Raw genomic sequence first — 16652 nt, 5'->3', positions numbered from 1 at the left:
AACTGAGAGCAGAATGGGTAGATACAGAACTAGAGGCAGCAACACCAACCGTAAGAAACATAAAGTCACCAAGGAAATGGTATCAAAATAGTTTTATTTTTTATCAAAAGAACACTGTGCATGTAAACTTGAACATATGCATCGTTTCCTGCAAGAAGGTGCTGCTGATCCAGTAGCAACCCCCCCTTAGTCAGAAGAGCACGCAAGGAGAAAGGAGCAAAACAAGTTCAAAAGCATGTTCCCTCTGCTCTCATAACCCGGACCAGGAGCCAAGGCCATGGCTACCAGCTGCAGACAGGCAGTACCACACTCCTCACACCTGCTCAGGATGCTGGGACTAACAGCGCAGCAAGCAGATGAGAACAGGAGAGGTTCCTGCACACAGCACTGCTGCAGGACTTCTGGCCACAGAATGACATTTATCCAAGGCGGTAGTCTCCATATGGGCAGTGGCAGGAGATGAGTTGACAATGCTGCCAAGGCTCACCACCTTATGCACCAGCTTCCCTTCTCCCCACATGGGATCGTTGTTATGACTTAGTATTGCTTCTCAGGATTCCTTGCTGCCTCTGCTCCTTGGCATCTCCAGGCTGGCATAACTCACCTGTAGCGTGATGTCAGCATGTGGCAGATCTGTAGGTGAGTCTGTAACACCATCAAATGCTTCTGATCTCAAAAAGCTTGTATTTAAAAGTCAACCCCAATGGCTGCTGCTGCTGCAGCAAGGAGAGGCTGCCTTTCTGCTGTAAAGTCAGTGCTGCAAACCAGAAACAGCAAGAAGCTAGCAGGCCAGGGATGTGGCTCCACTGGCTCCTCACAGCCCTTCCCACAGGAAAAAGGGGATCCTGTCAATCCAGGAATACTTCCAGGAGATATTTCAATCACCACAGCTACAAAACATGCTGCCATCTGGGTACTGGGAGTCTGCAGACAGCTGAAGGAAAGAACGGGCCAAAACATCCCTGCTCTCTCCCAGAGATGAAGGAGAGGCAGTCAGGCAGGAGCTGAGAAAGTGTAAGGCACTGTATGTTACTGAATTTCCTCAAGGAGAGACACTGCAGACCTTCAAGTCAAACATGCCATGCAGGATAGGGAAAAATAGGACTGATGTGCACACAGTGATTGGGAAATCATTAGCAGATGTGAAGTTCCAGCTGTTGATTCTGGATTGAATCAACATTGAAGCAAGTTCTTCCTCTTGCCATAAGGTAAGATGGTGCCAGGGACAGGGAAGCAGGAAGAACATCTGGGTATCCAAAGCACACGGAAGAGAGCGAGGCTCTGCAGCAGGTTAAGAGGCAGGCAGTGCGGCAGCAATGCAAGCTGGGACGTAGTTTTCTGGCTCAGGTCCTTGCCAGCATCTTCTGAGATTGTCACAGAACACAAAAAACAGACCCCAGAAAAAATGGGCAAAGCAGAACATGGAATAGAAGAGCAGATTATAGGAACAAATTCACCTTTGCTACATCACTGGGAAACATGTCTCCCTGGCTTTGCAGCGGAGGAATCAAACAGGATCTGCGGCAGAGCAGAAGAAACAACAGAAGTGGGACAGCAAGCACGTGACAGCACTGGGCTTGGGCAGGCTACATCAGGCACTGATTCTCTGCCTCACTGTGATACTTAACAGAATGTTTGAGGAGCAGGGTAACACAAAGACTCCTGCCCTCTGGCCCAACGTCTTGCATTTCTCTCTTGCATTTCTCGTTGCTCTTCCATCTCTTCTCACTTCACAGCAGGGCAAAGCAGTGGAAATTCAGCATTCTTTCCATGGTGAAAAGACCCAGAGGGATGCTGCAGTCTGAACAGATTTCACAGTGCTGGACTCCCTCTTCCCAAGCAGATGAAGTTTTCCAATGCACTCTGAATTCTGGCTTACAGTACAGTCATCCAGGCAAAGCACGCTGCAGCCAGCCATGGACACCCAGCACAGGGCTCTAGCTTGGAGGAGGGTGTTACAGAAACCTGTCTGAAAGTACTTTCTCTGAGTCATTATCTAGTTTCACTGCCTACAGGAATGGAAAAGATTATGGCTATGCAGATCCTATTTAAATAATCTATTCCACACCAAACTCCTTGCTGGATCTCTTTCAGAGGAGGATCAGAGGCTGACCAACACAGAATCCTTGAAGAGAATTATATCACGTTGACGCATGGAGTCCACAAAATGAAGCTGTATCAAGCAAGATGAAGGCAAACTCTTTCCTTGGTCTCAGCAAGGAGCAGTAGGAAATAGCGTGCAGCCATACAGCACTCAAAAGCCACATCTCCTACCTCAAGGATAATGTTTGCTAAATAACTGCACCTGCTGTGGAAGGCTTTCCTGGTGTCTGTCCTTTAATATTCCAGTATAAATTTGTTAGTACAGGATATTCCCTCATTTGGAAGCACCAATTTTATAGGGAAGAAACAAGAGAGGCAGAGTGCTTGCAATTCATCACTAGAAGAAAAATCAACCCAACTGCCAACTATAGGCAGGATGCCCACGCACATGCTGCATCTGCCCCATCAAACATCGGGCAACATCCCCATTCACAACTGGGAGAGCTGCTGAGCTACAATGGGTTCTGTTCCACCTCTGTCAGCCAGTATTTCCCTTTGTTTTGAAGTGGCTGTCTGCAGGGCTCTCCTGGATTTCCTGAGGAGGAAGGTTGGTTTCTTGGGTAGTCCTCACATCAGCTTGCTGAAAGGCACAAGAATCCAGAAACACACTGGGGATGCTGTCGCCAAAATACAACTTGCTGTTCGCAGCTATTGCCTGGTATTTCATGAGTTCCAGATACTCTGGGGTAAGTTTCAGCTAGAAAAGAAGAAACAGGGACTTAAGAGACAAGTTTCTGCATTGCCAAGATTTCAACTCAGGTAGCCACTTCTTAGGAATTGAGATGTGGGCTGCTCAATTAAGTGCTTTCTCAGTGCTGTTCACATGCCTGCTTGTCTCTAGTGCAGTGGAAAAGATTAAGCAAGTCACTTTCTGACCAGCTTTGAAGTGCTCACCTTGTTGGAGTCAGCCAGCTTCTGAGCAGTGTAGTACTCCGCATCTGCTTTTGCCTTCTCTCTTGCTAGGAATGCAGCATCTAATACAGGAAAAGCAGCATCAGCAAGTGAATGAGCACAACACAGTGTGGTTGTTGTGGTTGTGTTGGAGCACAACACAACACATAGCCTGGCTGGCCAGGGACCTGCACTTGTGGCCCCCTTGATCTCTCCCCCTTAATCTCGTGCTGCTGTGGCCTCTGTTATTTTTGTAGGGCAGTACTACCTGCGAGTCTGGTTCTGAGGTTTCTCTACCTGCCACCACTCTTAGCTGAAAGATAATCCCCACAGCACACTAGCTCCACAGTTACCTTCAATCTCAGAAATCCGCTTCTCTGTTTCTTTCTCCATAATCTTCTGTTGATAGTGAATCCTGGCCACCTGGGCAGTCTTCTCCGCCTCTACAATCACAACAGGCTCAGCTCAGACATATGCTTTGCGAGGCCTGAGAATCAGCAATCTGACCCCAGCCCTCTGTCACAGACATAAAAGTGATTTGCTTCTGCTGCCTCCCTTTCTGCTCAGATCCTATAGTCCTGCACAGCTCTGTGCCAGCTTGTGCTCTAAGAAAGAAAACAGTCCTGGTGCTTCTAGAGCAGAACTAGTCAATATTCCTTTTAAGGTGTGATTCCTCTTACTCAAGGGCATTTAGCTTAAAGCCCAGTTTTGCTGGCAGAGATGTTAACTCTTGACCTTCTCTAAAGCAGCCTTGCTGTAGGACAAAGACACTGCTCTGCAGCTTTGGGAGGAAGACACAGCAGCACCAAAACTTCTGTTTTCTACATCTCCCACTGACTGTTGGCACAGTTTCATCAAGACATTGTCCTGTAATTGGTCTCCCATGAGATGCAGGAATGGAAACTGTCTCTTGCCCAAGTATGCTGACATACCAATGAGCGCTTTCTTCCGGTCTGTCTCTGCCTCCTTCTCTACTACCTTCTGCTTCTGGGCTGCAATGAGGAGCTTAGTCTTCTCAGCCTCCCTGCAGGACAAGAAGCAATCTCATGAAAACAGAGCTGGATAAACAGTTCTGCAAACAAGGGCACAAGAGGACAGGGGGAAAAGATGCTGACCAGATGTTAGCAGCATTCCCTTGCAGCAGAGACAACTAGCCCTGTTTAAGCCAGTGGGTTGAAGGAAATGTACCTCATGTACAAGTGTGAGCAGAGTACACTTCTCACCATCTGAGCAAAAGGTAAGAGTTTTCTAACAGTATTATGCTCATGCTGAACCCTCAGAACCAATTTGTAAGTTTTAGGTGCTGCTACTCACATTAGCTCAAAATTCCTTCGGATGGCTTCAGGGATTTTAGGTTTTGTAACACGCACAGCCTATTAAAAAAAAAAAAAAAAAAAGTGTGTTCATTTTAGATAAAACATTTTGATGAAATCTGCATAGCTAAGAAATGTCTAGTTTCATGAAGACATCTTCATATTAATCCAAGACCACACGTAGCAGTTTCCAATCCTCTTGTGCCACACAGCTGAGCAACAGTCACTTTACATTTGTATTTCCTATCTCTTGAGTTTTTAAGAAAACAAAGTAAGAAAACAAAGTGATCAAGCGAGGGCTGCAGAAGACTTCTGAAGAAGTTCATCAGCTTTGTTAGAAGCTTAGTTATTCAGCCCAAAGGTCGAATGGCTCCTTAAGCAACACCAGACAATGGATTCCAAAGTAATGCTCAAGAAAGAAACTCACCAACCCAAATAAATGAAAGGGCAGGAGTAAGAACTACAAACAGAGACAAAGTTACAAGCCCAGGAATTACTTTTCTAGGAGTAAAGCCTGCAAAAGCTACCAGGCAACAAGAAACTGCAGCAAAGACATAGGAGAGCAGCAGGGCATGTGTGGCATGCACAACTGTTGCATGCAGCTGCTGATCACCAAGAGTGCTTTGCATGGCAATGCTGATCACCAGCCTGTGTGCATCACCTGGCTGATGACTAAATTTTGGGAGACGTGGATTAAGACAGTCCATGGCAGTAAATTGGCTGATGCCATGACTGGAAAGAAGAGTCAGCCTGGCATCAGAGCAGGACACTTTGGAACAACTACTGCTCCTCTGAACAAGAAGAACAAGTGGACTTATGAGACATCAGATCAGAATCAGTCCTTCAATGAAAGGGTTTTCTAAGCTCCTGCCAGGAACAAAGCCTCTCCAAGTCCCTGGTGAGGTTCTACATGCAGAAAGATCACCTCAAAGCAATTCCCAGTCACAGCAGGGTGCACAGGGATATATTCTTTCCATCTCCATAATACCACCAAATCAAAGATCAGTCTCTAGAAGTGTGGGTTTTCAAACACAGGCGAAGATTACTCTGTAGGCTGATAAAACACTCTGATCTTGGAAAATTTCCTCTAGCTTAGATTTTATCTACTTGAAGGTAAAATCTGCTTGTATCTACTGCACAAAAGCATTACTCTGTATCATCAATATGGTTAATATTCAAATATTAAGGCACTGGTACAGGTTGGGACTAAGAGGCTAAGCAAGAGCTTTGCAAAAAAAAGGATCATGAAGGACTGGCTCTGGAGGCAAGCTGGTGTTATAAAGGCACTTCTACTCTGGTAATGAAGCCCAGCCCCTGACCCCAGGGCCGCTTTGGCAAAAGCTCAGGAGCAGGGTGAAGCCAACATGTGTTCCCATCTATCCTGGGTCTAATGAGGCTGTCTCAGAATATTGGGTGCAATGTGGGGAACACAGCGTAAGAGCTACTAAGAAGCTGCAATTTTACCAGAGACGAGGGCACAGCTCTGATTTGAAATGAAGCAATATACACAGGAAGAGAAGATCACACCATTTCCTAAGGACTAGAGATGAACCACTTCCCTCACAAGTTATGGGGCATCTTCAAACTGCTGGTCCTGTGAACTAAGACAGGGCTGAAGCAGGCAGAATATCCTTCATCTTTTGACCAACTGCAAAGATCGGGCATGGCACATTGAGAAAGAACAGCTTATGTCACAGATCAGATTTAGCTCTGTCATTAGCATTTCCTAGCAAAGAGCAGTGAGCTTTTCTTCCACCCTGAGATCAGAAAGACCTTTTATGTTACAAAGATAATTTTGACCGACGATGCTCATCCACTACAAACTTGTGTGCAATGTACAATGCAAATTAACCTGAGTATTGCGAAGAGCAAGGTTGACTCTTGTCAAAACAGAGCAGGCAACGGTAAAATAAGCCATGAAGAGGAATACAGTATTTACTGTAGCACTTCATGTGCTGTCAAAGGGAAGCTTTTCTCTCCCCACATGCATCCAGACATCTCTTTTCTTCTTCAGTACTTGTAGAAACTGCATGGGCATGCTGGAGCTATACAGGGGTGCCAAATGTAGTTAGAAGAAAAACATTTTCCCGGTCTTTATGGATTACACTCAATCCCTGCACATCTATGGCCTAAAAGGTAATTTATCTACCCTGTACATCTCCCTCAACATAAAAACAGCATTTAGAAGTAGTAACTGTCACATGGGCAGTTTTCAGCTGACAAACCTCACTTTCAAGGCACAACTATTTCACCGTACGTGGAAAACAGAAGCAAGAAATCTCATTGATCCATTGGAAGGTGAATGAATTAGAGGTAAAAAAGAAAAATCTTTTATCGAACAATAAACCTACCTGGATGGTAAGACCTGGTGCCATGACATTGAGATCTTTTTGCAGGGCCAACTTCAGATTCTCATCTATCTGATCTGTGGACAACAAGAGAGATCACATAGCTATTGTCACCATTTCTCCTATACATCGTGTGACAGCAATTCAGCTAGCGTTGAAGAGACATCTCCATGGTGTAAGAAAAAAAGAATTTTTGAAGTCATTCTGTATATTGCTTTCCTTTTTATACCCCCTGGAAAATATTCCCAAGGATAGAGCCATAAGAAGCACATGACAGTGCCTCTGGAAAAGTTCAACTACTGACAAAGTCACGGCATCAGAGCCGAGGGCATATGGATCTCACTGTTCAGCAAGGAAACACATGCAGAAACTTGTCCTTCCCTACCAGAGCCATGTCAATCTCATTGACTGCAGTGAGCTCTGCCTTAGCTCTTGAAAGACCTACAGAATCCAATACTTGCTACTGAAAAAACATATTTTGTTACTCCCAAGCTCCAGGAAGGTCTTTCCACTGGAATACACTGTTATGAAGGGATTAAATTGCATGCATTACCAAGAAACACCTCTCTGACTATTTATGTTTTGCAAGTCTGAGTACAGCATTCAAAGATTTATTGCTTCCAAACATTAGAAGTCTGACAGCTTTTTACCTTTCAAAATAATAAATCTATTTTCTCCTGTTCTGACAATCAAGAAGGAACGAGATGATGTTATACCTCTGGAGACACAGGTACGCACCCACTCCAAGGAGCAGAATGTCAAATTTGCTAACTCCTGAATGGGTGATACCCCCTAGTGAAAAAATTAAGGCAGTGCAATGAAGTGCAAGCATCTCCCTTCCAGCCCCTTGCTTCTAGCAGTCAGAAAGAAACTTTTAAAGCAAAGAAATTAATTCAGCTACAGAACAAATTGAGAAGAACAAGACCCATCACAGTGAAGGCAACAAGCACGACTCCATGCACAACAGCAGAGAACACACTCTGTATGTCCAGAATTCAGCCCTGAGCAGAAAAGAACTGGAATCAAATCTCTACATGAGAATTCTGAATCATTAGAGAGTAAAGTTCCAAGAGAAGCAGCACATAAATATCTAAGGAGCTGGTTTTTAGACTGCAACTTCAATATGTAAGCTGCTTGCTCACAGGAGACTGCTGTAACATGTTTCACAGAACAGGAAGACTACACAGACATTGGTGGGTGCATACAGCTGTCACCCACTTACCAAACAGCTCGATGTAAACCTCCTGGAGAGTATGGGCACTGCAGAACTGATTCAACTCGTGATGAATTTTATTGAAGATCAAGGTCTTGTCATAGTCCGCAGTGTAATTTCTCACAATATCGTACACTGAGGAAATAAGAGAACTATTATAACAGCAATGCAGCCAGTGATCCTCTGCTGACATGAACTGCTTTCTGCAGCGCCTCTGCCTCAAAGTGAGGGCTTGTGACAATGGGAAAACAGTGCAGCACTAGGACAAGGCACCAGAGGTGGGTGATCTCCATTCTTGGCACATTTCAGGACTTGGATGGACCTCTGTCCATCCCAGTTGCCCTGACAACTGTTAGCAACACGCCTGCTGTGAGCAGGAGATGTCAAAGGAGAAACCTGTAGAGAGACCCTTTCCACCAGTGCTGCTGCGTTACATTACTTCAAAGAGCTCAGTCACTATAGGAAGACATACTGCATGCGATCTGCCTAACCAAACGGTTCAGGACTTACATGTGTAGGATCAGGTGCCATACAAAGTCAAAAAAAAAAAAAAAAAAAAAAGCATCACATCCACTTTACAACATGAACAATGATTACAACAGAAACAATGCATCAATAACACAAGGGTTTTACATTAAGCTATGCTACTGGAAAAAAAAAAAAAAAAAGCCGTCTACATCTTTGGTTTGGCAGCTGATGAAATAAGAACGTAAGAGGCTCCTACATGGGCCTTACCTTTTTAACTTTTCCATTAGCTGAGTAGGCAAGCACCTGAGGGCTCTGCCATATGTACTGAGTTTCATAGGTCTGCCTCCCTTCAGCTCCAAGAAAGAGGACTGCCTAGGCACTTGCCACAAGCAGCCTAACATGTCAAATCCTTCAGGGGAGAAGCAGTCCTAGAACTTGATTTCCTCTCAGCAAATCTGTGGTTCTTTCAAAGGCTTGCAGGCACAGGCATGAATCTAAGTACTGGGAACCATAAAGGCAACAAGCCACAGATAATGGAAGGTGTTGCAAACCAAGACACAGCTGCCCGAGGGTGAAGGCAGCCACAGAGCTGCTTGTTGAGACAGAACTGGATATACCTGCATATGGTGCCAATTTGTTCACAACTTCTATTCGGTCAATGTAGATCATAACACCGCCACTGGAAACAAAAAAAGAGGGTTAACGAATTAGTACCAAAATTGCTAATACTGGTCTGCATTTAAAGCCAAGTTGTCCTTTTTACTCTTTTAGTAAAGTTTCTGTTAGAAACTTGCAGTTAATTTTTACCCAGAACAATTCTAACCTTTTGAGCACTTCGCAATCAGATGTCAGTAAACCCCATTTCTGTACAGACTGGTTCTTCTCTGTATAAACCAAAAGCCTTTTCTAGCAAGCCTGTAAAGCAGCTTTCAGTTAACTTTGTTACCTCCTACTCGGCCAACAAAAGGGAAACATCTTCAGACAGGAACGCAACCACAATTATCAAAGGTTGGAGTCAGCAGAATGAAGGCGAGACAACAAGGCCAGCAGATAACACCCGCTGCAAGCAGCAGGGCAGCCTCTGTAATAGGAAAATTACAATCCAGTTGCTATCATGGAAACATGGTGGGATGACTCCCATAGATAGAATACCACTGTAGAGTGGTACTGCTTTTTTAGAAAGGATGGGCTAGGTAGGAAGGGTGGGGGAGTTGTCTGCCATGTTAAAGAGTGGATGTTCTGTGAGGAGTTCCCTCTGAGAAATGGTGAGGAGCTAGTTGAGAGCCTGCGGGTTAGAGTGAGATGGGACTACTAATGAAGGACTAACTTGATCAAGGGGAGCCTGCTGATGATGCCTTCTTCCTTCAGCTGCAGAAGGCTGAATGCCCACAGGTACTCATCCTGATAGGAGATTTCAACCACCCAGATATCTGCTGGGAAAACCATGTGGTGAGCTACAAGAGATACAGGAGATTCCCAGAGTCTGTGAATGCTAACTTTCTGGTTCAACTACTGGATAGAGTGACCAGAGGTGAAGTGCTGCTGGATCTGGTGCTCACACAATGCAGAGGAGATCATCAAAGGCATTAAGACTGAAGGCAGCCTAGGCCTGGTTGAGTTTGTGATTTCAAGAAGTGTGGGCCTGGCAAAGAGCGGGGTGGTCGGTGAGCCTCAGCTCTGTGCCTAGGAAGATAATGGAACAGATCTTCCTGGAAGGCATGTTAAGGCACATGAGGGATGAACAGGTGATCCAAGACAGCCAGTGTGGTTTTAACAAGGGAAGGTTGTGCCTGACCAACGTGGTGGATCTCTATGATGGAATGATGGCATCAGCGAACAGAGGGAAAGCAATCAACGTCACCTACCTGGACTTGTGCAAAGTCTTTCACACAGTCCCCCACCACAACCTTATCCCTAAATTGCAGAGATACGGTTTTGAAGGGTGGACTATTTGGTGGATAAGGAATTGGTTTGAAGGCCGCAGACAGAGGGTTGTGGTGAATGGCACTACGTCAAGGTGGAGGCCAGTCTTAGGACTGGTGCTCTTCAACGTTTTCATCAACGATGGGCTCAAGTGCACTCTCATCAAGTTTGCAGATGACACCAATCTGATTGATGTGGTTGACAAACTAGAAAGAAGGGATGCCATCCAGATGGACCCTGACAAACTAAAAAGGTGGGTCCATGTGAACCTAGTAAGGTTCAACATTGCAAAGACCAAGGTTTTGCACTTGGGTCAGAGTAATCTCAGATACGTATTCAGACTGGGAGAAGAATTCCTTGAGAGTAGCCCTGCAGAGAAGAACCTAGGGATCCTGGTGAATGAAAAACTGACCATGAGCCAGCAGGGTGCTCTTGCAGCTCAGAATGCCAATGGTACCCGGGGTCCAATGGTACCCTGGGTCCCATCACAAGGTGGGTGGCCAGCAGAAACAGGGAGGTGACTGTCACTCTCTACTCTGCCCTCATGAGGTCCCATCCAGAGTACTGAGGCCAGGTGTGGGGCCTTTAATACAGGAAATATGTGAAGCTGTTGGAAAGGGTCCGGAGGAGAGCCACAAAGATGATCAGGGGCTGGAGGACCTTCCCTATGAAGACAGGCTGAGTGAGCTGGACTTGTTCAGCCTGGAGAAAAGAAGGCTGTGGGGTGACCTCATTTCAGCCTTTCGGTATTTACAAACGGATTATAAACAGGAGGGGAATCAACTTTTTACTTGGGTAGGTAGTGACAGGACAAAGAGGAATGGTTTTAAGCACAAGGAAGGAAGATTAGATTAGACATCAGGGGAAAGTTCTTCACAGAGAGAGTGATGAGGTGCTGAAACAGGCTGTCCAGAGAGGCTGTGGACGGTCTGTTCCTGGAGGCATTCAAGATCAGGTTGAATGGGGCTCTGGGCAACCTATCCAGTAACCAGACCTGGAAGTTAGTGGCCCTGCCCATGGCAGAGGGGTTGGAACTTGATGATCCTTAGCATCCCTTCCAACACAAGCCATTTGATGCTTCTATGAATGGCACGGAATGTACATTTTTCTCCACCTCACTCATTCTGTACTCTGTCCTTCTATGCTTGATAAAATGACTCTCTCATTCCAAGCAACTTCCAACAGCATTTTTCAGAATTTTCTGAACCTGCTTTCATCCCACTGCTTTGTTCCCGTCACCTTATGATATGTCCAATAGCGCAGGGAAGCCCAGACATCATCCTGTACCATCTAGATATCCTGACAAGGAAGTAAAGCAGAGAGCAAGGTTTTCTTTCACCACAATCTCTTTCAAGAGCAATGCTGCACATCTTAATACTGGGATCCTTTGTGTCTATCAATTTGATGGGAATACTAGAAGCAAAACTGTCCTTGACAGTTTTGGGGCAGTTATTTTGGCAAAGCACTGTGGGCTGAATTGAGTTGATAATCTAGCTACTTCACTTTGGTATTGACGCAGCTTAAATGCCAGCTGAGACAAAGCTCCTTCCATTTCGGCAGCTCACTACCACTCCAAACATCCCCACTTAAAAAAGCAGCCTTCTTGACAGATGCAATGCTGAATGACCCCCACTGCACAGCTCCCACAGGGAGATCTCCAGTGATTAAGACTCTCCACTGCAGTTTCCACAGCCTTTCTCACACTTGAATTTCTGACCTCTACCTTAGAATACATAGGACTGGAACATACCCTGAGGTTCTCACATCAGCACTGTTTTACTAGTTTTACTGACAGAATGAAAACATACAGGGGATGCTAGAAGAGACAGACATACACCAGCAGGCATTTCAGCAGCACTTTTTAGAAAGACTCATACGCTTCAGCATTTGGGCTAATGCCTGGCCAGGAGAAAACAAGGGAAGAACTGAAATATGTTGCCATAGAAGAGACCGTAATAAAAAAAAAAAAAAAAAAAAAAAAAAAAGCAGCAAACCTTCAAAGCTCATTGCTAGACCACAAAGACAACCACACCAGGCTGGGTAACAAGAGCGTGTCAAAACTCTTACACTTAGTCTGTTTAGAGACACAGTGACTAACCTAACACATCCATTTGTGATCTGTGCAGTACATTTTTCCACATGACCAGTTGCAGGGATCTGTCCCAGAGCAGCAGTCCTCTAGTGCTGTGTTGGTGCTTCTGCCAGGGATCTTCAGCAGGAGCCCAAGACCCACACTTTGCAAGTAAACATCTAATACCAGGGCAATATCAACACAGCATCCTGGCTATTTACCTTTCCTTAACATGGTAAATCCTGTGCAAAATTTAGCATGAGTCTTCCCAATTATTTTGTAAGAAAAAAGCTACTTTCCTAGTTTTCGTGTGAAATATCAATACAGAGTCATTTCAATCTGCTTATTGTATTACACAATAGCCAGTGAAGAATCTCTTAAGTCAGCTCTTCAGAATACCTTGCTCTTCTACAACTAGTTTCATGAGGTCTCGTTGATCATCAGTTTTCAGAGATCAGCAGACTTGCCACGAGGAAAGCGCTGAACTTTCCGAGGAACTGAGCATACATTATCTTGCCAAAGAAGGTCAGAAACCTCAAACACTAGAGGTAATCACAGAACTGATTTTCATTTTGGCTTACTGAAATAGTACCTGCTGTAATGAAATAGTTTTAGTCTTCGAGCTGACAGCTGTTTTATGAAAAACATGTAACTGGTGCCAAAGCATTTTAAAATCTGTATTTAATGTATCAATTTGACACTGTCACAAATGAGTGGGACATGTAGGGTAGAAATTAGGGATGGGACACCCACACAGCCATTTTAAACTTCCTAATGTATGAGAATACAGAGAATCAGAACAAAGCAGAAGAGAAAGATCAGTCTTTTCAGTCTGATGGTTCAGTACACAATCACAGTACTTTAAGCATTCAGGACCTACTCTTGTAATAGACTTTGAACCTGGACAGTGAAATTCCAGATTGGAATCAATTCATTACTTACAAAATATTGTTTTACTCATTTTTTCCTAATATTTTATTAGAGAAATCTGGATTCAAAGTTTTGACGTGGAGCAGCTTCAGACTTTGATTCCAAACGCTATACATTTAAAGGCATTAAAGAAAACACAGAAAACTGTTCTAGAAGTAACATCTCTGAACACCAGCATTACTTATAAACACTCCTGAAAAAGGCTTTAAATCTAGACTAAAGCCTGCTAGGTAACACAAGATTTTTATGTTAATATTTAAGCTCAATCAGTGCTCATGATTTGCTATAGGAGTAATTCTAAGCACTCATTTTAACAAGGGCCAAAACAGATCAAAATTAACTCTGCTTTATTAACGTGGTCGCCAGTGTTCAACTTTGAATTTCAAAAGGGTTGCTATGTGTCACCGTTCAGGTCATGCTGATAGTGTTCTGTTGTATTCCTAAACAGAAGCATTGCAAGTACCTTGCAGTGAAAACACAAAAATGATCACTTCTTGCTGATCCTGATGGTACAGATTCAGTGATCCCTTTACTTTGTGAAAGAATCAACACAACAAGATCTGCAACACAACCCAGCTTTCTCTCCTTCTGTTATCGCTTTGCTTGCTTCAACAATGTAAAAATCAACTCAATTATGAAGCAGGCAAGTGCCACCCCTGGTAGGTTGCTGCTTTATTCTGACAGATCCTCTGTCTCTGTCTCTCTCTCTCTTTCTCTCTCTAAGTCAGGTGAAATGCTGATTCCAGAAAATGCTGCAGTAATTCCAGGAAACTTATTTCTTGAGCTGTTGTTTAAACAAGTCATCTCCCACCAGGAGCAAGGACTTCTGTTCGCCATTTACTTTTGCCCACTGCTGTAATCAGCACTCATATTCACCAGAAGCTTCCGGCTAGAAATACGCAAAGCAGAAGGCAGACTAAAGAAGACTAGTGGGTGCTGAGAGTAATGCAAGGAAGAAAACAAGGAAAGTTGGGAGGTCATCAGCATAAATGCAAACATCAATTCCAGCAAGGGCACTTGGTCCTATACCTCCTGCTTGATTTCCAAGTGAAATGAATGCATTTATGCTTGGATCTAATTTTATGCTTTTACTTTTCAGCCTCTGCATCACAGCACTACTAACAACTAATGCAAACTACGCAAGAGAATACATCTACTACATCTACTCTACACCAGAAGAAATACAATGAAAAAAACATACCTTGTTCCACAAGGCACATTTTTCACTTCATCAGTCTGCAGAGTGGTCTGAAATAAAAAGATAACCAATGCTCAGAAATGCATACCATTCTCCAAGCAGACTGTGCTGCTTTCAATCCATCACAACCATAACAGAGGCACGAAGAACCAAACTGCATCCTCTGCCTCCCTCGTGGCAGTTGTAGGTGCAAGTAGGAAACGGACTTTGTCCTAACTGCCTTCTGGGAGAGACAATGGCATCTGTGCTCATTTCCCTACTCTTACTTCCTGCAGCTTTCCTGGGAATCTGTCCACAAACAGATCATATCCTAGAGTGAGGCATTTCCTGCTCCAAAAGAATCTGTGCAGGTTCTCATGCAGCAAAGCACCCAAAGGCCCAACAAATGCTGACATTTTGCACAGGGCAGCAGTCCAGAGACACTGACCTGCACAGATTTGAACGTGGTGATGAAGGGCAACATGATGTGGTAGCCTGGTCCACTTGGACTAGTTAACAATGCACCACCCCTAGAGAGAAAGAGAAAACATTCAAGCAAATGGAAAACGCAATCAAAATGCTAGGAGTCACAGCTATGTTAGTGTGAATTACACAATTCACCTGCTCCATATTTCTTGCATTAGAGTCACTTCAGGCCTGTAACCTCATTCACTACAGTGCCAAGGAGCAACCTATCTTGAGAATATTAACAGCACAATTTCTGTATAAAACAGCTGACTCTAAAGAAGACACTTGCCTGTTGTGACTTAACAGTTTTGAGAAATTAACTTTTAGAGATAGCAGACATAGCTAAATTCTGCAACATTCTGTTGCATCACTGCAACACTGAAGAGAGTCTACAGAACACATAATTTTTTCCTCTAAGCTGTTGACTAGCAGTCATGGAAAAGTCCAGCAGCTGGTGACCTGTGACAGTTTGGATCTCCATAGTGCATTCAGCACAGCCCCCTGCTTGAAGGACAACGATCTGCAGTCCCTTGTGTGGTCAGACAGCTAGTTGTCAGTTGGAGACAGAGGAGAGCTCTGAGCAACCAATGCTTAGCATCCTGCAAAGGCCCACATTGTTCAACACACTCATAATTACAGGAAAAAAGCAGCACAAAGGGATTGGGCCAAAATGGGGAAATGAAGCGTAGAAAGGAGGATAAATGGCATAAGTGACCCAAAGATTCAGAAAGGCTGGCAGAAAAAAGCTTGGAAAGGCTGAGGCTGAATTTCTCCATTCCTTTATTAAAATTTGAAGAGGAAGCATCTAGTAACCACCCTCTCTCTTTCTACAGAGTTTGTCCAGGGCAGCTACAAGCTCCCAGTGCCACTGGGCCAGGCAGGGGCAGGCAGGTGCCCACCTGTCCTGGGACAGTGCAACAGCACCCGGGTGAGAGCAACAAGGCTGCAGGCAGGCCCAGGATACAGGCTTCATGCTTTTAGATCCCAATTATGAGCAGATAAGTCATTTTGTACAGAGGTAGGAAAAGCAACTGAGGGATCAGAAAAACAGAGGACTGCAACGGTTCTGTACAGAACCGTGCCTTATAGGTGCAGGAAAGCAGAAAGAACTCACCCCACCCACTTCAGGGCAAAACCCTGAGGAAAAACCGGCAGGGAACAATCCCCTCCCAGGGCACTCTGAGGGCTGAGAATCTCATCAGTCAAAAAAACCTGCGGAGGCCTTCCAGTAGGAACGCTACCTGTAGTACACGGCCAGGTGTCCCTCCTCAACCTTGTGGATGGAGGCATACAGGAAGAAGACAAGGACTCCCGTAGCGGCAACCACCACCGCTCCGGCCTGGGCCATGGTCATTCTCGCAGCACCTGTGAGACAAACTCCTGAGGGAGGGCGGGAGGAAGCTCCCTTCCCAAGGGGAGGGAAACGCTCGGCCTTTGCACCGCAGCACTCGCGCTTCCCAGCCCAGCGCCACACAGGCCCGACCCACCCCCGCCTCGCGAATCCCTCCTTCAGACAGAGAACCACGCCTCGGAACCCGCGCACCCCCACACCGGCTCTCACCTGGCGGGCCGGCCCCGGGAGGCCTACGCCTGGCTCACGACCGTCCCGCCGGGCTCCAGCCGGCCCGGGAGAACCCGGAGACGAAAGGCGCCGCGCCTTCCCGACAAACTAGGCCCAACGGCCGTGACGCCCCGCCCCTCCCGCCCCGCGCCCACGTGCGGCAGAGGCCCAGCGCCGGGCGGCAGC

The 16652-nt window shown here is 45.3% G+C and overlaps 1 protein-coding gene across 3 annotated transcripts; it reads right to left on the bottom strand.

Moving 5' to 3' along the window:
- Window positions 1-77: 77 nt before the first annotated feature.
- On the bottom strand, window positions 78-16576 carry ERLIN1 (ER lipid raft associated 1). 3 transcript variants are annotated; one of them, XM_042863243.1, is made up of 12 exons: window positions 16467-16574; window positions 16147-16270; window positions 14886-14967; window positions 14462-14508; window positions 8954-9015; window positions 7878-8003; window positions 6659-6732; window positions 4309-4367; window positions 3927-4018; window positions 3348-3437; window positions 2998-3077; window positions 78-2800 (listed from the first exon to the last, which is right to left on the bottom strand). In XM_042863243.1, exons 2-12 carry the CDS (start codon window positions 16257-16259, stop codon window positions 2582-2584), a joined length of 1044 nt encoding a protein of 347 aa, XP_042719177.1. In that variant the 5' UTR covers window positions 16260-16270; window positions 16467-16574; the 3' UTR covers window positions 78-2581. The 3 variants fall into 3 exon arrangements, with proteins under 3 accessions (XP_042719177.1, XP_042719178.1, XP_042719179.1); XM_042863244.1 differs by lacking the exons at window positions 14886-14967; window positions 16147-16270; window positions 16467-16574 and adding an exon at window positions 9283-9417 and having other exon boundaries at window positions 14462-14503; XM_042863245.1 differs by lacking the exons at window positions 78-2800; window positions 2998-3077; window positions 3348-3437; window positions 6659-6732 and having other exon boundaries at window positions 16467-16576.
- Between the last annotated feature and the right edge of the window lie 76 nt (window positions 16577-16652).

This window comes from Lagopus leucura, unplaced genomic scaffold (assembly GCF_019238085.1).
Source record: "Lagopus leucura isolate 7727_CA_CO unplaced genomic scaffold, USGS_WTPT01 Super-Scaffold_739, whole genome shotgun sequence".
Classification (NCBI taxonomy): Eukaryota; Metazoa; Chordata; class Aves; order Galliformes; family Phasianidae; genus Lagopus; species Lagopus leucura.
Note: the sequence above shows the minus strand (reverse complement) of the source record. Positions and strands in the feature narration are given on the sequence as shown.

Coding starts and splice junctions, on each gene's coding strand:
- ERLIN1 (XM_042863243.1), bottom strand. CDS start 16,259: ATGACCATGGCCCAGGCCGGAGCGGTGGTGGTTGCCGCTACGGGAGTC. Junction 14,509..14,885: donor CCACGTTCAAATCTGTGCAG/GTCAGTGTCTCT, acceptor TTTTTATTTCAG/ACCACTCTGCAGACTGATGA. Junction 2,801..2,997: donor AGCTGGCTGACTCCAACAAG/GTGAGCACTTCA, acceptor CTTCTTTTCTAG/CTGAAACTTACCCCAGAGTA.